This window comes from Perca flavescens, chromosome 20 (genome assembly GCF_004354835.1).
Source record: "Perca flavescens isolate YP-PL-M2 chromosome 20, PFLA_1.0, whole genome shotgun sequence".
NCBI classification, from domain to species: Eukaryota; Metazoa; Chordata; class Actinopteri; order Perciformes; family Percidae; genus Perca; species Perca flavescens.
Genome location: NC_041350.1, coordinates 24629179 through 24652964, shown reverse-complemented (window position 1 = coordinate 24652964; position 23786 = coordinate 24629179). Strand labels below are relative to the sequence as shown.

The window sequence follows — 23786 nt, the reverse complement described above, 5'->3', positions numbered from 1 at the left end:
AGGTTTCAGAAAATGCTGCTTGTTGATGGTGTTGTGGGGGGGTTGATTGGGCTCGTGCTCAGATGTTCGGTAGGTGATAGTTGAACTTGCGCAGGTTGCTGTAGTACTTTTTATTGTCCAAAGCTGGGAAGATGCCACTGCTGGTCAGCTGTGGCAAATACTGCATGGTGGAAAATAAAATAAAAAAAAAAAAAAGGTTTCAGGGACAATTTTCAGAGCATTTTCAGAGTACATGGATACATGATGATGACTAGAAAATTTGTAAAATGTAACTTAATTAAAAGATGAATTGAAGACTGCAATATGATGCATTTTTAGTGGGTTATTTAAAAATGCCACTGACACAATGACACTTTTTAGGGGAATGCAGCTCCAGAATGTATTTTCATTTGTTTGTTCAGTTTATTCTACAACAAAACATTATTTAATCATATTAAACATGGGGAAAATTTTAAATTGTAGTCAATCTGCTCGGTTAAGTAGGGATTGCACGCTTTTCCAAATACACAATAAGTAGCACTGCATTCCCACCGGTCTCAGTCCTTTAGATTAGAGTTTTGTTAGGTATTTCACCAAGTGTGTAAAAAAAAAAATTATTACAATGTTTCAGGATGATCTTCCAATAAAGTAATCATAATTTCCCTAATTTAAACTTTTGAGAGTTTGACCTTTGTGGCTCAATATATTGAAGCTTCTGATACCTGATTTGTAACTTTGTTTAAAACGTACACATACATCCATTGTTTAGACTAGGGCTGCACGATATGAGGAAGATGATGCGATAACGTTGAATATCGCGATAACGATATCACTTGCTAAAGTTACTCAGTTCTGCAGCTTTCAGTATTCTGCTAAAATACAACAAGTTGCTTGTTGAATTTAAAAGAAATGAAAGGAAATAATTTCCAACATTTTGTTATTGAACAAATTGAACATTGAATCAACTATAAAAGGCCCCACTACAAAAAAGAAAAAGAAACGCCAGTTACATTTTAAAGTGCAATTTTCTGCTGATATTTTTTTGTGTCTTTCGTGATGTGGTTATTGCGCCAGTTGATATCGCGAAGACGATTTAAAAAAATAAAAAAAATAAAAAAAAACGATATATTGTGCATCCCTAGTTTAAACCAGATTTGTTTTCAAAGAAAACACAATTTTTCTTTGCAAATTTTACAGATGCTGGTTAGTTGACTGGAAGAGATGCAGTATTTAAAAAAGAAAACCGACATTAGGCCTAAATATGGCAGCAAATGACATATGTCCAACCATTACTCTTCATAGAGAAGGCCACTAACCCCGGGAGGAAGGTGTTTGCGAGGTAACCGCGTCCTCTTGTTGCTGGAGCGGTCGTGCTCTCGAGAGCTTCTCTCGCTCTTTCCCCGCAGACTGTCGAAGTACGGATGTTGGAGGAGCTGCTCACAGGTCAGCCGCTCGGACGGGTCCATCCTCAGGCAACCCTAAACCATCAACAAGAACACTTGCTAAATATCACCGATTATGCAACTAAGTAAACATGGAGTATTTACTTTGGTTCTTTGGGAACACAGAAAGCTTTGCACATAATTTGTTGTCACATGAATGAATGAAAGTTTATCGAAACGCAAGTCATACTTTTTCTGTATTGGATTAAAAATCAAAATGTTCAAAACTCAATTTTATTGGCTGTGGTGTATTAAAACAAGACACAGATTAGAAGATTACACTCATGACATTGTTACCTTCATGAGACTCAGAGCTTGATGTGAGAGAGTTGGGTATTTCTGCTCCAAAGGTTCCTACAGAAAAAAACAAAGATTCAGAATTTTTTGGTTTTCGCAGTTTTTTTTTCTTGTTGTTTTTTTTTACATTATTTAGCTTTTGTGGGATGAGTTAAGGCTGGCAAAAACTCACTGAATACCAAAATGAATACAGCTAATGTAGATCAAAAAGCCACAACAACATCCACTTGTGTGATGTAGGTAGATGGAGCACATGTAGATGGCGTGGGTGGCGTGTCTCACCATCTCTTGTGGCTCTGGGATGGAAACTCCACAGAAGAACTGGTTGTTGCTGAAGACCTGCTGGTGTCGAGGGATCAGGTCTCCTGCAGAAGACAAGAAAGGTGAACATCACGTGTTTCAAATCCCTCCTGTGAATGTAATCAAACTTGGTATTATTATTTGTCCAAAAGTTTATAGATATTTTACAATTTCTTCCTGTTCTGGGAAACATTTTTCAACTTCCATAACTTTCCCAAGAATTAAATGACAATTTAGATATGGTTTTCTTGCTTTATCGTGTTTTAATCTCACATATGTATGAAAAAAGATCAACTAATATCCTGTTAATCCTTATGTATTATTTCAAAATAGACACATCTAATGTATCTGTTAACATTTCCAAAGGGATGCAAAATTGCTTGCTTTATGCTTTGTGATTGATTGCATTAAAGTGCAATGTGTGAACAGTAAATCAATAAAGCTCTATTATAAAGCCCCGCTCCCTGTTTGTTTCAGAACTTTGTGAAAGATTTGAATCTGTACAACAGTGTTGTGTAAATTGTCTGATAACTATATATAATCATTTCATCACAAATATAGTTCTATTGAAAGACAATAAATGACAATGTTAATCATCCCACAAACAGCCCTTTTATGTATTATTGTTTAAATCCTGAAATGTCTCACTGTACAGTTTGTATTGGCAGGTTTCCCCTCAGAACAGCAGCAGACTCGTGGCCGGTTAGCTCAGTTGGTAGAGCGGGCGCACATATGCAGAGGTTTATTCCTCAACGCAGAAGGTCCAGGGTTCGAGTCCGACCTGTGACGTTTTTCCTGCATTCCTATCTAATAAAGGCAGAAATGAAAAAAGAAAAAAAGAACAGCAGCAGACTGATTGATTACCGAGAGTCTTTCTGATCAGGTACAGTTGGTCCATGTCAGACTTCCCGGGCCACAGAGGGATCCCCGACAGCAGCTCGGCGAACACACATCCAATGGCCCAGACATCCACCGGAGGGCCGTACTGGGTGTCTCCCACCAGCAGCTCAGGGGAGCGGTACCAACGAGTCGCCACGTAGTCTGTGTAGTAGTCGCATGGACCAGCTGGAGGCACAAAAAAAAGGTATGTAGAGAGTGAGCTGTCAGGTCATGGTGACGGTTAAGTACTCTGTACCTTTGTGTTGAAGATTAGCTTAATATACTGGTTTTATGATATCAAATATTTATGTCAGCGTAGCCTCTATTATAGTCCGGATCAACGACAGTCCATTTCGACTGCCGAATGTCCCTCGCCCGCCACTCTATGTGCGTTGCTGTTCTTAAACTTTGTTCGCAACAACAACCTTCGAGCTAGCGAGCTACACGCTGAAAATGGCAAGTTCTGAAGAAAATTTGGATCGTGCAATAAGGCAGGCCTGCTTGGTTCTTTCGGGGAATGACTGTAAAGATTTACAAAGAATAGCAGTAAACAGCATTTCCTCTCTAACTGGGACGTTTTGGGACCGATTGGTGGGATTGCTGTGGACGAAGTACACACAGAGATACACTGGTAAGAGCAAAATGCCATGATTAGATTAACCATGTATCCAGCTAATTTAAATAGCTCACGTTACTGCATTGTGTGAACAGTTAACTTAATTTAATATTGTATGTGGCGTTTTCTTTTGCGGGGGGCATATGTTCCACCAAAAGAAGTTCCTTCCTGAGACTATTTTGCAGAGCCACTGTCGCTGCGTCCGGAGCTTAGCGCCGCCAAGACGATTGTGATTGGTTTAAAGAAATGCAAACATCTGTGATAGAGCCAGGAGATGTCTGGCAATGCGAGACTACCTCTATTACAATGAAGGTTTCTCCCTAAAAGTACACATTTTAAAACCTGGTTAAGGGCCGCTTGAGTTTCAAATACATGCACACTTCCTCCCAGTAAAACCTCTGCAGCTGCACACCTGAAACACACAGCATTAAATGATTGAAGCCTTGTAAAAATACTACAAAGGCAACACCACTGAATGCAACATGTACGTGTCCACCAGGTGGCACTGTCAAATATGTAACAGCTGTTGATAAAGTCTTAAATCTTACTGAGAATCCTTGCGAACCCAAAGTCACAGAGTTTGATGACTTGGTGTTTGGTGATGAGAATATTTTCCGGCTTGACGTCTCGGTGAATGCACTGCAGAAACAGGAATTAAAGCACTATATTGAAAGCTCAACAATTTGTTCAGATGCTTATGGTTGTGAGATGCTGAGAATACAAGGGGTATGTATGTCTGGGAAACAATAAAGGAGAGGGAGACATTGCTGTTAAATGGGAGCCCTTGTAGCATTTGTTGTGTCTAGGTGATACATTAACTGCTGGTCAGCCAAGGGAAAGGAATTCTTGTTAAAAAACAGAGCCATAAAGCAGGAGGCTTGGTGGGAGGAGACTGGAGGAACTCAAAAACAAGCTGAAGGGAAGCTTTGACAACGAAACACATACTGTATTATACTACGTGAGGAGGTAAGAGTAGAAATAGAAAAAGGCGGAGTACAAGTTACTTACATTTTGTTTGTGACAGAAGTTGACAGCTTGAAGTGTCTGCCAGGTTATACTTTTCACAAGGTTCTCTGGAACTCTAGAGGACAAAAAGGAAGTCAACATGTTAGGCTGATTAGTTGAATAATCACTAAACTGATCAATACAAAGTAATAATAAAACTTTATTGATTTTCATTTTTATTTTCAACTTAGTGTACTTGTAGTGGGGTTGACAAAAAGATCCACCGACTGGAACTTTCCAAACTAAGTTACATCTGATGATTCTCTATGACAACGTAGAGACATACAAAATTGGGCTGGAAAGTAGGGCCGGGCGATATGGAGAAAATCAAATATCACAATATTTTTGACCAAATACCTCGATATCGATACCGCAACGATATTGTAGTGTTGACTATTGGTGCTTTCACAAAATATTTACACAATGAGATTTTTGATGAATAATCATCAATAATATGGATAAAATAACTAAGTGGGCAAAGGCAAATAATAGAACAGAACAGTCTGCTAAGTTCAGAAAATGACATCACTTGCAGGCTTTAAAACCAGGAAAAGACAACACTTATGCCATATTACGATATTATGATCAAAATCAAAGACAATATCTAGTCTGATATCACGATATTGTTGTTGCCCAGCTCTAGCTGAAAGCTGCAAAATAATGTCCAGTTACTGGATCAAACTAAGATTTAAATGTGGTTCAAGTGATTGTTTTAGTGGGTTAAAAAATAAATGTAAAATCTGTTGATTGATAAATGATTGTATTTCTTTGTTAACTTTATAAATTATGTAATGTAAATTATAAATGAATGAACTAAACAATGCTTTTTTAAATCAGATTTACCGTATCTTTTCAGTTTTATTAATACAAATGAGTATTTCAAGTAATCGAAACCTTTAACAACAGTCTCCGTGAGGCTGTACACAGAGGGGCTTTGAGCTAACATCAGCATGCTAATACACTCACAGAGACACGATACCATGCTGATGCTTAGCAGGTAACGCTTACCATGTTCATCTTAGTTTACCATGTTAGCATGCTGGACCTCTGCGTCGAGGCATAAGCCTCTCAGTATATGTGCTAAAAGTATATGTCCACCAATTGTCAATTATTTTACATAATCGCAGTTTATTTGTTTAACTGCAATTAATTGCTGACATTAACCAAGGTCTTAAGGCGTATGACTGGTAATTGTTGGTTTTGTGTCTATATGCCAAATTGTAATTATATATAAGTGATTATTGGTCGGACTACATATTTTTTATATTTTAATTGTTAGTTGTTGGTACTTGACCCTATACACGTTCATAGCAACAAAAATGACAAAGGGGGGGATATAGTTAGAAAAAATGTTTTATGATAATAAAGAGGCGTTGTTTACTTCGATGGCTGTGTATTTGTGTTATTACATTATCTGGGTCACATTACAGTGATATAACCAAAAGATATATCCTGGAATTGATTCAAAACTCTGTTTAAAAAAGTAACACATAAATACATATTTTTTAAATTTGACTGAAAGAGACAATTATAATGTTAATTGCAATTATTTCTGAGACAATTAAATTGTACAGCAACATTTGGAATTGTTACAGCTCTACACCTAAAGTTATAACATTCCAACATGAAGGGGGACATGAATGTGTGTACCAAATTTCATGGCAATCCTTCTTGTAGTTGAGACATTTCAATAAAAGCCATAAATGTCAACCTCATGGTGGCGCTAGAGGGAATGTCAGGGGATCACCAAAGTGAGTAAGAATAATTCTCCAGGGACCACGAATGTTTGTACAAAATTTCATGGCAATACATCCAATATTTGTTGAGATATTTCAGTATGGACCGACAAACAGACCAACATTGCCATTCCCAGAGCTAAAAATAAAACTAACAGCTGTAGAACTGTTTGGGTTCGAGGGATCTGGGACAAAAATGTGATTCATCTACACGAAAAAGACAAATCTAATAACGTAAGAATGGATGGATAGATAACTTTGTTCTTGGATTATTGGAAAGCAGAAATCTTTTTTCTGTATACTTTTGCTGTCTTCTGTAGTTTTTCAGCTCTGTTTTTTTCGAGATCTCTCCTCCCTCAGATGGCTCTGTGAAGGACAGTGAGCAGTGTCCAGTGTTGGTCTGGATGTTCAACACTGAGGCTTTGTTGGCTCAAGGACCGTCATCTATCAGTGTTGCCGGGGAAATGGCTAAATCGAGCCTTGTGACTGGCAATTAATAACAATCTCCGCCCCTTTCTCCCCACTTTGTTCTCCCAACTCTTCTTTTGAACCCTCTGTGTCCAAGAGACTACAGGCCAGGACCAGAGGGGGAAACCAGACAGCGAAAACACTCCGTATAAAATGTGGCCAAGACTAAGCAGTCCTGCCAGCTCCCCGCCAGCAATGCATTCTGGGAGAGCATCACTGTAAACATTCCACAGCGAGCAGGTCAGCTTCCTGGGAGATGAGCGTTGTGCCCGTCACAGCCGGACAAAGCACAGTGTACGCTGTGGTATACGTGTAATGTAGAGATAATAGAAAGTACACAGCGCTTTGTTAAATCAAAAGCCACCTTACTCAGATTTATGCTTTCATTATCTCAGTGTGACAGGCAGTACAGTAAACTGAGCTGTGTGCTCATTTCATATGAGAAAAAGTCCTTAAATAGAGAAATATTTTCTTTTTATTGCATTACTAACACAAGTTTCTAAAGCTTTTACTGCTTTACAAAGAGGGCTGAGTGGTTGAGTCAGTATCATATTATTAGAATATATTTTCAAATATCTATATTAAGTTAGATAAAAATGTGCGATTAATTACGAGTTAACTATGACATTAATGCGATTAAATATTCTAATTGTTTGACAGCACTAATATTTACTCAAGTGCTGTACTTTAGTACATAACTGAGGTGCTTGTACTTGAGTATTTTCTTCACATGCCACTTCTACTCCACTCCAATTCACAGGGAAATATTTTACTCTTTACTCCGCTACATTTATTTGACAGCATTAGTTACTTTAAAAATTAAGATTTCTGCACACAAAACAAGTACAGCTAAAATGATTAGCAGATTAATCGATTGGAAATGACCATTAATGATCATTTAAGTCATTTTAAATGCCAGAAGATTTTACGGTTCCAGCTTCTTTTCCTTTGAATTAGTTTCATTTTTGAGGTTTGTACTGTTGGTTGGACAAAACAAATATTGTGAAGGGGATTCTTTGGGCTCTGGGTAATTGCGACCAGATTTCTCACTATTTTCTGAATTTGTACTTTCTTTTAAAGTGAACATTAATGCATCATTAATACATTACTCTGAAATGAGCCATTCTGCATAATGAGTATTTTACTGATGGTACTTTAAGTATACTTTAATGCTAATACTTTTACGTAAGTCAGATTTTGAATGTGCAACTTTTATTTGTAAAAAAAGTATCACTACACTGTGGTATTATTACTTAAGTAAAAGACGTGAATACTTCTTCCACACACCCACCCTCTGGGATGGCGGTCCAGCTCGTTGAGGACCGTGTGGTCGCAGTACTCGAAGACGAGGTGAAGCTTCCGTTTACGCCGAAACACCTCCATCAGATTCACCAGGTTGGCGTGTTTCAGTTGCTGAGGTACAAAACATAGCAGAAGACGTCTCATGGCTTTTTGGTCTCGCACACTATCAGAGAAATACAGTAACATCCACACAAATACAGCTCCACAGAACTAGTAAACCAGTAAAGTAGGCTGTTTAGAGAGCTGCACCATCTGTGGTTTGCTCTTATCAAACAGACTAAACAGTTAACAGATGGTAATAAACATGCTGTTGCCCCTGACAACCTGTCCCCATCCTGTCCTATTTATGAGCTCATGGTGTCCAGCAGGCCACTAACACTCCCACCCACCGCATGACTAATTAACCACTACTCTACCAGTGCATCTTTGATAATTATTACTAAACATAAAAAAGTCTTGTTTTAGCCTTTGCTTTAAATAAATGTAACAAAAAAATATTTTAGTTGTTTTTGTCTGAGAAGGCGACAAGGAACTGTCACTGATGAGTTTTTATTCTTTTCTTTTTTTTCATGTCAAAAAAGTCTCTGCCAGCCAGGCGACACTACTCACTTAGAGGCTTAATATCAATTAACTGACAAGAATATCTAAAATAGCCTTCTATAGTCAAACAGCTAAAAACAAAGACACAAACAAACCAGAACAACGCACTGGTGCCGACGCCTTTTCAGTCATTAAAGTCTGCCCAGTTTTTAATTTCCTGTTATAAAATACATTTCACATTGTAATTTAGGTACTTCAGTCTGCCCTGACCCTGCGGGGTTTTTCCTTTATTTGATCACAACCCTCTAAACCTCTTTTGAACGTTGCTCTTTTCTCTGTGCAGCAGCTACAAAAATGCTTCCCCTCTGTCTGCAGAATTAACTGCATGCTGTCTCTCCTGCTGGCTGCTCAGCACAGAAGGAAGACACTAAAACAGGATTTGCATCTTTAAAAGATCAAATCAAACTTCAAAATAAAGTATGGCATCATGGGATTTGTTAATATAGTTTGACTGTGCATTATATTTCCAGGGTAGAATATAAAGTAATTGTTATACTTTCATCCATATTATGAATAAAAGAGTGTGTGTGTGTGTGTTAATTTTAGAAGCTAGCCTTTAACATTTTAATCACACCTTTGCCAGCTATATAGCTGGCAAAGGTGTGATTAAAATGTTAAAGGTTAGCTTCTAAAATTAATACAGACACACATATATATATATATATATATATATATATATATATATATATATATATATATATATACACATATATATATACACACATATATATATATACACACACATATATATATACACACATATATATATATACACACATACATATATATATACATATACACATACATATACACATATATATATATACATATACACATATATATATACATATATATATACATATACACATACATATATATATACATATATATACATATACACATACATATATATATACATATATATATACATATACACATATATATATACACATATATATACATATACACATATATATATATACATATATATATATACACACACACACACACATATATATATATATATATATATATATATAGCTGGCAAAGGTGTGATTAAAATGTTAAAGGTTAGCTTCTAAAATTAATACAGACATAATGTGATTCAGTATAATAACATGTTTGTTGATGTTTGGACTAGTTTTCATGAATTTGAAGTATGTAAGTAGGAGAAGGAAAGAACAAATGAAAAGCAAGTCATGATTACAAAAAGAAATTCTATAACATTAAATTAATTTTGTTTTAATTTTAATTTCAGACTTTTATCACGTAATTTTGACTGTTTTTCATAATGCTCACTTAACAAGCCACATTTTGACATACTAAATGAGAATTTTGCAATACTATCTTATAATTTGAACATTTTACAATCATAATTTTGACTTCAAGAAATTTGACTCACTATTTCATTGTTTTTACTTGTTTACTCACTCTTAAAATTCGGACATTTTTTCTGATAATTTTGACTTAATGAGCAAACATGGGATGTGCTTTCTCATAGTTTTGATGTAATATCTGAGAATATTTACTAACTAAGTCAAAAATGTTGACTTTTTATCTCATAATCGTGATATAGCATTAGCATTTTATCTTTATCTACTTTTCTTGGCAGAAATGGGCTTCCACAGCCTGGTAAACCTGGATTGCACAGATGTGCTCAAAACACACAGATGTGAAGGATGTTTTGTGGGAAGAACTAGAGGATATTGAGGATAATTATGGGCTGTCACCTTAAGCATCCTGATCTCCCTCAGTGCAATCTTCTTGATGATGGGATCATCCTCTGACTCCACAAACTTCTTGATGGCGACAACCTGCCCTGTGTCTTTGTTTCTGCACTTGAAGACAACACCGTAGGAGCCCTCTCCGATCTTTCCTATCTTCTCGTACTTTTCCATCCTCAGGCTGGACCAGCAGGCATATGAAGATAAAAACACGTTTCCAGGAGGGTCCAAGGAGGCTGGACGGTCTCGTCTGCAGCCTATAAAGAGGGTTAGAAGAGACACAGGAGGGGTTTTCAGCGGGGATACAGAGAAGAAGAGTGACCACCTGGTGCTTTTATGAATAATTCACTCAATTAACGCTGGAATAGATTCATAATAAGGATAAAAACGGGTGTTTTCTGGAGAAACATACAATAATGCTTTTCTAAAACATATAAAATTGATTTTGGTTTATTTGGGTGGCTTTTCATGTAATGATATCAGAAATATTGTTTGAGCTGTGAATCATTATTATGAGTTATTGTAAAAAAAAAAAAAAAGACAAACAGAGCTGATGGCACAGAAACATGTCATGCATAATTATCTGAATATAAAAGCATATCAAAGAATGTACATGCATCTGCTAATTGAATGAAAACTATAAAATATCTGCATCCAAGATCGAATTGTGTTTAAGCTCTTGGATGTGGGGTTCAGAAATGTAAAAAAAACCTCTTAAACTGCCTCCAAAAGATAAGATTTAATTGCTTAGAGGGAACATTACACCTGTCTCCCAACAGTTAGATTGCGTAACCAAAACATTTGCAATGCAAAGTTAGGTCATTCCCCTGAGGGGGATATAGAGCGAAAACAAATAACACTGACAGAGTGAACAGCTAGGAGACTGAAATCAAAGTGCTGCACAAAATTAATAGCAAAAGGTATGAATGAACAGCTCAGGCTACATGTTTATAACGGACATTAGATTAGAGGATTGTATGCGATGAAGAAATAGTTACTATAATCCTGAAGTTTTAAGTCTGGTTTCAAAATTGCCTCATTAAACCAGCTGATTATATAATTAGGCACATTTCTATATTTCTGTGAGAAATATTTCGGTAAAATAACTTCCTATTCGTCAAAAAATGTAAATTTGAAAACTTACTTTCAGTGAAAATGTTGGTCTGTGTGAAATTCAGAGTCAGTGAGGAGCTGCTTCTTGTTCCAAACACAACAAGGTGGACGATCACAGCTCAACTGTCCCTGCAGACACAAGAAGCGTGAGGTTTTAAGAGTCAACACGTTTTAGAATAAATTGACATCCGGTCGTACCTTTCAAAATAAAACACAAAATTAGCACGCATCACTTCCTTAAGTTTCATATTTTGTCCATATTATCTATCACATGTTTTGTTGTTCTGCAGAGGTGAAAGAAAAACTCGAGTTTGGGTTCTGTGGTTAAGGAATTCCACGTTGACCAGAATTGTTTCTTGATTTTATTTTGAAGGTGGAAATGACCTTACTTCCGGTATTATCCACTGACTCTCACTCGGTTTAAATTGACAAATTTCTCCCTTTTCCACGCCAGTTCCCATAGGAACAACTGACTCCACCTCCATAAAAAGGAAAAGCAGAGTCCTGTGGGTTTTTAAAGGTTTGTAGATTTTTCACACCTGACAGTCCGTGTCAGAGATGTTTAAAAATGAAGAGGCAGGTAAGGTCAGCACACACACACGCACACAAGTCAGTCTATTCAAGACACAAATCCTCACACATTGGAAATCCCTTTCAGTTTGTAGTACATGACTTTGTGCTGCACAGTTTCATCATTCTAGGATTGATTTCTTACAAAGAGTATGTATTCATGTTTTTGGCGATGATCAAAACAACCCAAGCTTTCTGACATCAACCCACAAGAGGAAAATATAAACCTGTCATGTTGTCCTGTCGCACTGAGACTAATTAGTGCAGTTTGGTGAAGTCAGAGAAATGGCAGACTAAACAGGGATATAATGGAAACTTGTACTCACCCGTATTCCCCCGTTGCTCCCATCAGACACTCGTCACCAGTGAGGAGAATCTCGGGTGGTGCATCATCAGCTCCGTTACATCAATCCAATCTCACAAAACGACACAAAAATAAACCAGTCCATTCATGTTGTTATCTTGTTAACAAAGCTTTTTTTATTACAAAAAAACAGCATACATTAAACATTTTGCGAAGGGAATGCAAAGATGTTAACAAAACCTAGCATTGTCCCTCATTTTGTAATTTTATTTTAAATAAAAAAAATGTACAAAAGTGCTTACATGGTGCAAATAATGAGAAGTAAAAGGTCTATAAAAGAGGAAGGTAAAGAAAAAAATTTACATTATATCCAACTTCTAAAAATGCAGCAGAGCAGGAGAGATGCGACTATATTACATAGCAGTAAAAATAAGCCAAAGCAGCTCAGGAACTGTTCACTGGGTAGTTAATCCTCACACAGCAGGACTGCACTGTCACTGGCTGTTAACACGGTCTGTAAATCAAACATACCCTATTACTTAACATGAGGTTAATAAATATTGCTTAAATAACCCACAATGCTCATGGGTTTCTGCTTAAACTGAGCTATTAGTTTTACTACAGAGCTTGTAAAATCTCCTCTCAAGCCTACAAACATTTGCCACTGGCAGTGATTATGAGTGACATGTTACAGACAATAACACAGTAACTCTCCAATTGTTTTGCTAATACAATCACAAATTATTGTGAAATTTAATGGCACTTTTGTCAATAATACCTCTAGATAACGTGTTGGTTACTCGGTCCACAGTACACAGAAAAGTGAGAAAAATGCTAAGTAACAATGTTCATTTGAGCGTTTATTGTTTCTCCACTTTCTGCTCATAACAGTTTCCTTGTCGTTTGTGATGAGCGGAGCTACAGCGAACTTGTTGCTGGTGTAAGGCTACTCATGAATCCAGACTGAAGAGGCTCATCTTTTTAAGATAAGATTAACCTCTATTGATGGGGATATTTAGAAATAAATACAGCTAAGTATAGAAAGTAACAGAAATAAATAATACCAGACTGACTGACCTGTTGATCCTGTGATCAGTAACAAAAGCTCCCAATAATTGTTTTAAACCAGACGTTTTCCTTGACACAGAACCTTAGGTGAAAGTCTGAAGTTTACTCCCAAAAACTGAGGCATCTTATCCACTTTTCTCTGAGAGAGGCTCAGTAACTGTTCTCATGACCTGCTAAAATGTAGAGATTGCTCAGGGCCGTGGGATTATCTGTGGGTCGGCTCTGCAAAACCACCACCCTGCAAAAGAAACAGACACCACAGTCAGATCATTACACAGAAATACTAAATGACGGCTGTCATGGTACCTGGTGAAACATAAAACCCAAGCTGTTACAAAAAGTTGAATGTCAATCTGGCAACTCAAACTGAAATAAGCCACAAACGAGGAAGCTAAAGGTTTTTTTTCCCCACAAGTTTTATAGTGTAAATTGCTTTCTGGCTGAGAGTTACATGAGAAAATTGATACCACTCGTGTGTGTGGTGGAGGTACAGCAGTAGAGCCAGCAGCATAGCTTAGCATAAAGACTGGAAACAGGGAGACAGCTAGCCTTGCTCTGTTCAAAAGGTAACAAAACTCTCCCAGCAATTAAACCTCAACTTTGTACACTTTGGTTTGTACTTTGTACGGATTAAACAGAAATATAACAAGATATAACATTGTATCATATGATATCAATCTTGTCATGTCTGCAAGAAAAAGCACATTTCCCAAAATGTCGAACCTATTCTTTAATACTGTCCATTTTCAAACCAGACCGTAGCTTTTTAGATGGTTGAATGCTTTTTCTACCTACCAGGCAGCACATTATGTCAGTGTTATTTTTAGGTCAGTTCTAACAACCTAACTTTGTATGTAAATGAATGGGAAACAATTCCTGCCTGGAAAGTAGAAAACAGCGGAGTCATGGGAATTGTTCTAGTTTTGAGCCTTTAAGAGTTGACCGATTGCCAAATCTAACAAAAAATGTCTCTCCAGGAATGACAGATGTTTAGAAAATACTATGAAGGTTAGGGTATTGACTTTTGTCAAGAAATATTAAAATGCTGCTCTATCTACTCTGAGGACGTATACTGACAGTTTATGGTAACTGGCACGTAAACCGTCCTGATCTAGCCGTCAAAGTCAGATCAGGACGTCAGTGGGTGCATCTTCAGATGCCATGTGGCGGTGACAGGTGAGCAGGGAAGCTACAGTCCATACTGTCCGTTCCATCAGATGAAATTACAGAGGCATGGAGAGACACTCAAGGCTGGCAGTGCCCGGGCGGCAGTGAATAAAACATGGGGGGCTGGGCAGAGAGAGGCCTCGCTCCAATGCCACAGGCTTCATCTGGAGTCATCACTGACTGAGCTGGGAGAGCCTCACTGAGCACACTCTCCGTTAGCATTGGGGTGTGTGTGTGTGTGTGTGTGTGTGTGTGTGTGTGTGAGAGAGTGAGTGAGTGAGTGAGAGAGAGAGAGAGAGAGACCGAGAGAGAGAGATGGGGAGCTAAATCACATCCTGCTGAAACCAACCATCTGACATCAGTCTAGAGCTGCAACGATTCATTTTCTGTCAATTGATTAATGGCCAACTCATTTTGATAGTCGATAAATCTTTTAAGTCTTTTTTCAGGCAAACATTCTGTGGTCCCAGCTTCTCAAATGGGAGGATTTACGGCTTTTCGGTTATATAACGGTGTCATTTGAATCTCTTTGGGTTTCAGAAGATCAATCGATAATGTACATAATCGTTAATATAATAATAAGCAAAAAACCAAACATTCCAGCTTTGTTCCAGCTTCTCAAACGTTACGATTTGCTGCTTTTCTCGGTTTGATAGGATTTTAATTAGAATACATTTTGGGTTTTAGACTACCACTACGAGCATTTCTCACTTTTTATAGATTAATAATTATACACATGTACTAAAAACAAATTTAACAGCTTAAATAACCGCTTAGTGCCTTATCGTAGGTGTGTAAAATTTAGCTCGACCTTCATGCTTCAGCCACCAGAGCTACTGAAGCAACAAGCATAAAACACAGAAGGAAGGAAAGAAAGAAAGAAAGAAAGAAAGAAAGAAAGAAAGAGAGAGAGAGATGTAACAGGGGCAGCAGGGGATGAGAGCTGTGGGCTCTCAACACAGGAGGTAAGCAGATTGTTTGGTGGTTTCCAGGTAATAAGACCTGAGGGAGGACTGCCTGGTATTATGGAGGTCATGGGGCTAATAAATTTTACCAACTGTGTTATTGATGGAAAGGCAGATACACAGGGTTAAGTGAGGAGGTAGAGGGAGAGCCTATTTATAATCCTGTTTGTTTATGAGGTGATGCGTTTCAGAAGTCCTTTGGGATTTTTGTGGTACGTGTTCCTCCACTGGGCGCGTTTGCTCATCTGCACTGATGTAGCTAAAGATGGAAATATCTCTGTACCAACCTGTCAGATCCGAGGAGGCGGAAGACTCTGCTTGGATCACAAATCTCCTGGGTCACCTGGGGAAAGAAAAAAAAAAAGGATTTAAACTTACAACACTTTTCTGTTTATCTGAAGTACTGGTGGTGCTGAGGGGGTATTGAAACATATAAACATTTCCATTGACAATTCCAATAAAGCTTTTTCAATCTGGTTTTGAATTTTGGTGGTTCTGGTGGACTGTTAACAATTGGATCACTTATTGTGCCTTTAACAAAAAATGTCCATATGTTTTTTAACAGAATGTAGGTAACTAAGTGCTGACCCTAGGGACTCTATGTTACTGTGTACAATCCTGGAGCTTACCTCAACACAATATGTAGCCAAAGACAAGAGCCACTTCAAAACACACTCTCACATGTTATGAAAACTTGTTGACAGATGCGAGATAGTCGGGCATGTGACACCTGCTAGGTGTAAGTCCTTGGCCTTGGGAGAGATCTGATCTGTTTAAGTCTAAACGAGAACAAGGTCTCTGGTGTTCAGAGAAGCACCCACCGAAGCGAGCACGGATCAATAAGCCTGCCCCCCCCTTGAATGCCTTCGCTTTTGAGAAGAATCATAACGGGACACAGAATGAATTATTTAGTGCTGCTCCCTGTTGTGTGCGGGGTTTCGTTTATGATTGAGCATGAATTTTGCATGGCCGCTGACATTTCAAAAATCCTTGCTGTGGTAGAACTGTCAAGCTAGGCTGGGCGCAGACTCTGCAAACAGACCTTCTGTTTCATCTGAGTGCCTCAGGACCATGTCTGACACCGTGAGCTTTCAAATGGGTGGCCCCTATCTCCATATCACTTTTCATAAAAACAGAATGCTTCACCTCCCTGTGATCTCTTGAACTTTTATTCTGCCGTTGAGCTTGACTCGTGATCCGGTTAACACTGGGTTCTTCTGTGAAAGGTGAACAAATTCATTACCTTAGCCTGACACAAAGAAACTTTGTCTGGCTCCACCTGAGGTCTAATCTCCCGGGATCACCTACAGCATGTAGCCACGCATAGAAACAGCCATCACTCAGGGTCTTTGTTGACAAGAGCCAGAGGTGTTTGTTCATGTGTAGAACAAACAAGCCTGTATTCAGCGATGTGACAAACCATCAGTTTCCCCTCTGTAGTCACTGGAGACCCATGAAAATTGATACTGATATTTTGGTGTAAATATTGATTTTAAAGTAGCAAAAAAGCTTGAAAATGTTGATTTAGTTTATTTGTTACGTTTATTCTGAGGTGAATGGCATCTGTACTTGAGCAATCCAGGGTGTCATCTCTTTGTAAAGACTGTAGAAAACTGTACAAACTTAGAAGTGAAGGCTAATATACTTGACAACAGACACACAAAGTGGTCAAAAAGAGACACTTTTGTGAATTTGTATTTGTGGGCATGAGCTGTTTTTACCTCATTAGACTTGAAGCTCTTTCCTTGCATGCCATGTTTCCAGAAGGCCAGGACGCTGTCCTGAAGGCACACTGTCAGAAGAGAAAGGTAAGAGGCAATGTGTCAGCGCACGGTCAAGATAGCCAATGAAACACTGCCAACTTGATTATGAGGAACAATGCAATTCATTACGAGTTTACAAAAAGACCTTTTGTAAATGTAGCATGCCACTTCGCTGGATATACAACCAGCTTTCTGTACACCTGCCAGCTTGTGATGCTGGGAGTTTTTTTGTATTTTTTTTTTTTTTATATCTACCTTTAAAGTAAGCAGGTTTTGTTTAAATGCTGTAAGGTCTTACACAGAACTATATGTACCTCCAAGTCTTTGTCTAAAAGCTTACCAACTGATCCAATGCAGAAATCAAAGCTGAGCTCAGATGCCAGCTTCTTGTTGGACTTCAGTCTGCCCTGGAGATTAACAATCTTCAAATTTTCTGGGGAGAGAAATAACAAAAGGCTGTAGGAATGATGTGGCAGAACATAGATAATTACATCCAGACTGTTTTGGTCAAAGCTGATGAAAAGAGGTTGTACTTACGGTCCAAACACACCAACACTGTGTCTCTCTCCAGCTGGGTGACATGGATTGCATCCACCTGCTGATGAGCTATGGGATGGGAAGTTACAACTATAAAAATCTTGTTTTCAAACATTCCTGTGGCATGGCAATGTACAATGCATATTTTATAAGCAATTTAAAAAAAAAGTATATGTTTGATATAAAATTAGTTCTTGGATATTCCCTCTCCATTATTGTGTTAGTTATTTCATAACTAAACATTGTAGTTTTTTTTTTTTTTTTTTTTTTTTTAAATCAGCCTGTTTCACTTTCTTACACTAGTTTTTTACTGCACTAAGGGGGTTCTTTGTGATGTTTAAGTTCAGTGGAAGCAATAGCACCATGTTTTAGAGAGCAAACAGAAAGCCATGTCATCATTTGTTATGTGCATAGGTGTTCAAACTGCACAAAATCCCTTCAGGAAGATGGTGTATTTCACACGATACTAATGAAGCCACAAAGATGAGAGGCTGCATTGCATTCTGTAGAGGCTACTTTCAATAGACAACTTGGTTTCCATTCGGTCATATCTCCACATAGCACAGTGTCTTTGTATTGATTGCATGTATTCGGCTCCACATTAGTGCACATGTTTGACTTACTTGTTCCCATCTCTGTGAACCAGGAGGAGCAAGAGTTGAGGTTGATAGTCTCAAAGCGAACCACCTGGCCTGGCTCGGTGCCCTTGCTGATGGCCACACACACCAGAGGATACTCCTGCTCCGGGACCACCAGCATCTCAAACACCTTCAGTGGGCTGGGAAGAGGGAAGTCAAAGTGCTGCCACAGAAAGAGAGAGCCAACACAGGGGTTAATGTCAGTGGTGCTTCTTTATGTTTAATGATGCTTAAAATTGATTTTGTAGTGTAAAAGTAGTGAAAAAGGTCACTGGGAACATAATTAACTTGTGTTTCAGAGCCAAGGAGCAATGGACATTTCTTTTCTTGCTTGGACAGCTAGATTTTAAAAACGTAACTACAGATGTGCTCATGAAAGAAAAATATACCTTGAGGTAAAAACATGTAGTTTAACTAAAATTGTGGAGGAACAGTAATCCTTGAGATGAGAAAAGAAAATAGCCAGTTTACCTTGATAAGCATAAACCTCTGCATGGGCTCATACCACTGCAACAGGACAATCCCAGACTGCAGTGCTCCACACAAGTACTTGTGACCTGTATATGGATTTCTCACTGTAAAAAAAGAAAAGACTGTCAAGAAGTATAGCTAGATTGAGCTATGCAGGCCCTTTGTAACAGTTTACGACAGGAGTATATAGTTTAAAAAACTGGCCTAGTACAGAGATGTTCCTCATGTATTGACACAATTTATTATGACAGAAGGGTGAGTAAATAAAACCGAGTGGTTGGGAGGGAAAGGCCACTCACCAATGCAGCACTTGTGACAGCCCTTTGTGTCGGGGATCTTAATTGTCAGGGCAAACCTCCTGAGGAGAGAAAACGGTCAAATTGTTGTGTCGACAGTCTTGTCACTTGCACGAGTATGGAAACATGCCTAATGTAAAAAATAAAAAGTATGTATGAGACCAAAAACCCCAGACATGTTGGTCTCACCTGGGTAAGATTTTGTCTGGGAAGCGATGAGTCTGGAACTGAGCAGCCAGGCCCGGCTTCTTCAGCTGTTCAAACAGCCCGATGAGATTGTGGGAGTACAGCTGGAAGGTTTTCCCTACAGCAGAATACAATATATTTAATCACCAGCTTCAAGAGTAAAACAGTGAGTAGTGTAGTCATCAAAGCCATGAGTCTTAAATATGACAGACAAGATCGAAGTAAACTTTTCTACACATATTTTAAACACAAGTTCTGACATTTCTTTACACATTCTGCAACACAAAGCAGCTTTCACACGTAGAAAGGTTAGATGTGAACACGTGAACATGGAGTAAAAACAGAAGTGTGACGATGATGTGAAGCATGATTACCTTCTGATGAAGCCAGTTAGTAGAATATCAAATCAAGCCAGGCGAGAGGAGGATGGACAGTGTCCAAGGGAAGAGGAGAAGAGAACAGAAGTTAAGTATACCAAGAGGCAAACCGATGAGGGTAAAACTGAAAGCAGACCTCGCACTTTTTAATCCCATCTTCAACTGTTAAGCCAGAGAAAAGGCTCCGACGATAGCCAAACAGACAGTTTGGTTTCAAATGATAGATGATTTGAGTTTTCTGACAACATGTTGCATGTCGGTTTTAATATATGAAACAAACTACACTTGCTTTTGCAGCTACTATATAAATATATATATATATACAGTTCTATATAGACACAGTTCTAATAGAGGCTCTCCCATTGCAAACAAAAGAAAGTTATTTCAAGGCTGCAGATATGGAGTGACCTTCTTGCCCTCAGGGGCAGCAAGATTACGCAGGACAAAGAAGCAGCAGGTTATTCCAGTGGTCAGTGAAGCAGGAGGCTGAGATAAGTCCATCACTTACCAGATAAAGACATCAGGTTGTTGTTGATAACGTACAGCCATGTACACTTCCTCGGGAACAGCTAAATAGGGAATTAAACAAAAGAGGTACAATTACCTTTTAGTTGGACATTAGCTCTCAAAGGAGGGAGTAAGTAGGTGGAAAAGAACATTATTTGATTGTTCGCTGGAAACAAAGTCAGCCGGTGACAGCATTTTCAACCAACTCATGGAGTTAACATTAGCTAGTTTGATACAGCTGACAAAATCTACCTGTGGTAGTTGCAATATCGAATATTGACAAACGTGCATTTTAGATTAATGACATGAGAGTATATCCAATTGTTGCAGGAATTTTCTACCCGCAAGTTATTGTAAACAAATTGGGGCTACGCATCTCTTACACAGTTTAATGAAGATAAGCAGTAAGTAATTCTGTAAACTTATCCTGGTTTTAATAATTATTTTAGATTAATATTAGCTGCTGTTACCTGCTCCATTGTGGCTTCATGCAGCTCATTAAGATTCAGCGTATAGATGCCATCCTCCGTCCCAAAGATTAGGTACTGATCTAGAAGAAAAACATTTTTTTATTTTATTTTTTTTAAATAAGCATCGGCTGCATAAAACAAGTTTGTGTACCACGCTTTTTGCATGAAGCTGTACCTTTGGTGTCTGGATGAATCCATGATGTGGCACAGTTGATCTTCAGTGGACAGCCATCAAACACCTTCGAGAAACAGGCTCCCATCTGAAATGAAAAGCAACATGGCTCAGAACAGGCAGTCTCTGGCTCAGTGAAGCGCTGAAATGTCAGCCAGGGTTTAATGAGCTAAAGCTGAGCAGAGCAGAAGCAACCACAAAGCAGAAAGCTCTGTGGAACCCAAATATCTACAGAATATACAGCAGCAGCTCAGACAAGATGTTTAATAACAGTGCCTATGAAACCAGGCCAGCAGGTAAGAGTGAAGTGTGAGGGACAATGCAGAGGATTCACTCACCAGTACTTTAGGAGTGGGTGGAAGACCGTTGATAGCTGGTTTCTAAAGAGGAGCAGAGGAAACAAAAAACCATAAGATAATGTACATGTAGAACACAAAGACAAAGCAGAACAATTATTTTCAATTTAGCAGCTTAATTCAGCTCCAGCTTCAACAATGAGCCGAACAAACATAATGGACTGTTTTCTTTTGTGTGTGTTCTGTCACAGACAATTAAATGTTCGACATCTGTGGATGCCAAAATGCCCTCTCTAACTGTTGGTGTTTGGATCTGACAAGGGAAAAACATCATATTTGAGGTTTCAGTGCGAGGCCAGCCAGCTAGTTGGAGACACTCCACATATAAAATACAGGCTCGTAGACCACATATGACATTTTCATCGTAAAAACCCAAGAAACTAAAGATGAGAAGTGTGGCTGTCATGATTGAAGTATATATATTTCAACGCTATATTGTGAAATAACTTCAGACTCACAGGGAATTCCTTTTTCTCCTTCCGGTGCTGTCGGTTGGGTGGTGCCATGGGACTGCCTCCATTCACACTGTCATCTGAATCATTATCTGTCATAAGAGAGCAGGCAGATTAAAATTGCATTTGTGGCATAACTATTAATCATAGTGTCAAAAACGTAGAAGCTAAATCCAAAGATTGGACACATTTACACCAGTCTCCCTTACCTTTACATTCAGATTTACTGAGAGCTTGTAAAATAAAATAAGTTCTCATTTAGAGACGCGGTCGTTTTAAGAGAACAGACACCAATGAAATACATAAACAGGTTATTGCACATAAATATACACTACCGGTCAAAAGTTTGGGGTCACTTAGACATTTCCATTCCACTCCATTACAGACAGAATACCAGCGGAGATCAGTTGCATTGTCTTTTGAATCAGTTTTCAGATTACATTATGTGCTTACATAATTGCAAAAGGGTTCTCGACTGTTGTAGAAAGAAGTGGCTGATCTTTAATGCAATATCTACATTGCCCATTATTAGCAACCATTCATCCAATGTTCCAAAGGCACATTCTGTTTACTAGTCTGATATCATTTTAAAAGGCTAACTGAGAAAACATTGGAGAACCCTTTTGCAATTATCTAAGCACATAATGTAATCTGAAAACTGATTTAAAAAAAACAATGCAACTGATCTCAGCTGGTATTCTGCCTATAATGGAGTGGAATGGAAATGTCTAAGTGACCCCAAACTTTTGACCGGTAGTGTATGTAAATTCAGACACCGAGACTCACCAGGATCAGAGGCGTGAGACAAAAGGCCGGGGCTGCTGACGCTGACAGAGAGGAAATCTGGAGACGAGTGCTCCACCTTGTTGCCCAGGTTCTCAGGTGTGCTCTGTATGCGAACGACCTGGCTCGGTCCGTTATCTGAGTTAGGGAACCTCCGAACCGTCAGAGACCTCTCATCATTAAGGCCAAGCTCCTCAGATGAGCTGTTTAATCGTGGCTGAGAGAGAAAGTATGAAAACAGTTTGGTGTTGATTCAAAGCACTTCATACACTTCCAACATGGATTTTAACCGCAGAAATCCATGCAGTTAAAATAATTTATGATTTTGTGTCTCACCTTCGGGGGCAGAGGAGGAGGAACCCCTGGCTTGAGGGTTGACCTGAATTGAAAAGCATTATTTTTTTATAAAGATGTAAATTACAGCAATGAATGTTTCTGCATCCATTATGAAATCTTAATGTAATGACATCACTCACAGCTCCACTTCTTCAAAGGCATCTTCAAGATGGGCGATGTGTCCCCTGCAGGAAACAACACAGTGGAAAATAAGACTCATCAGAGCTCAGGATGAGGGGTGTTAATGGTTCAAATGTAAAATCCCTCCTTAGAGATGAAAAGAGTAGGACTCTAAGGAAAAGAAGAAGGGTGTATTCGTTCGAAACCCCCAGTGAGTATCATGGGATGGAAACCACAAGAAAATAAAGCTGTTTTTATACTTTAAACATCTCTGAAGTCTTTCTTACCATGTTACTATGACGTTAGTTTAAAAAATTAACACTGGAGTCAAAACAAGGTCTGCTGACAACCTTTATAAATTTTAGATGCCGTCTCTTTATTCATCCATCCATGAGTTCTTTGGATAGTACTAAAAGTATTTAGGATTTTGAAAACGGCAATCAATATTTTTATCTGCGCAGGGTAAAGTCTAAGCAAACAAGTAATTTGAATTGAATGCTACAGGTTTAAGTATTTTCCGGTCTCTCCCTACATCCTGTAGGTCCGCTGCAACTCTCAGTTCTTTTAAATCCAGGCTGAAGACATATCTTTTTAATGTTGCCTTTCTTTAAATAACCTATTTTTAACTGCTCTTTCTTTAAAATTCTTATACTGCACTGTACATTTTATTCTCGTCTTTTAATGATCTTAAATTGTTGTTAATTGTTTTAATGCTTTGAAATTGTTTTTAATTGTTTTAATGCTTTGAAATTGTTTTTAATTGTTTTATGTTTTTAATGTTTCATGT

The 23786-nt window shown here is 38.3% G+C and overlaps 2 protein-coding genes across 6 annotated transcripts in view; both read right to left on the bottom strand.

Annotated features, from left to right (window-relative positions):
- Positions 1-45: 45 nt before the first annotated feature.
- On the bottom strand, positions 46-12450 carry cdkl1 (cyclin dependent kinase like 1 (CDC2 related kinase)). Its single transcript, XM_028565330.1, has 11 exons — positions 12358-12450; positions 11493-11590; positions 10355-10605; positions 8014-8135; positions 4522-4594; positions 4062-4152; positions 2883-3083; positions 2001-2083; positions 1719-1775; positions 1296-1457; positions 46-160 (listed from the first exon to the last, which is right to left on the bottom strand). The coding sequence occupies exons 3-11, from the start codon at positions 10520-10522 to the stop codon at positions 59-61; spliced, it is 1059 nt and encodes a 352-aa protein (XP_028421131.1). The 5' UTR covers positions 10523-10605; positions 11493-11590; positions 12358-12450; the 3' UTR covers positions 46-58.
- A 38-nt stretch (positions 12451-12488) lies between these two features.
- map4k5 (mitogen-activated protein kinase kinase kinase kinase 5) overlaps positions 12489-23786 on the bottom strand; it is a 37599-nt gene continuing 26301 nt past the window's right edge. For 2 of the 5 annotated variants that reach the window (XM_028565296.1, XM_028565299.1), the window contains 18 exons: positions 23020-23064; positions 22880-22922; positions 22547-22760; positions 21767-21852; positions 21291-21332; positions 20956-21040; positions 20781-20860; positions 20312-20372; positions 20212-20214; positions 19430-19544; positions 19244-19302; positions 18945-19048; positions 18459-18636; positions 17836-17904; positions 17639-17731; positions 17257-17327; positions 15823-15878; positions 12489-13641 (listed from right to left, as the gene is read on the bottom strand). In XM_028565296.1, the coding sequence (XP_028421097.1) occupies positions 13554-13641; positions 15823-15878; positions 17257-17327; positions 17639-17731; positions 17836-17904; positions 18459-18636; positions 18945-19048; positions 19244-19302; positions 19430-19544; positions 20212-20214; positions 20312-20372; positions 20781-20860; positions 20956-21040; positions 21291-21332; positions 21767-21852; positions 22547-22760; positions 22880-22922; positions 23020-23064 (1492 nt within the window). In that variant the 3' untranslated portion in view covers positions 12489-13553. Of the gene's footprint in view, positions 13642-15822; positions 15879-15930; positions 16753-17256; positions 17328-17638; positions 17732-17835; positions 17905-18458; positions 18637-18944; positions 19049-19243; positions 19303-19429; positions 19545-20211; positions 20215-20311; positions 20373-20780; positions 20861-20955; positions 21041-21290; positions 21333-21766; positions 21853-22546; positions 22761-22879; positions 22923-23019; positions 23065-23786 lie in introns of those variants that run through there. The other 3 variants (XM_028565297.1, XM_028565300.1, XM_028565298.1) reach the window with 2 other exon arrangements.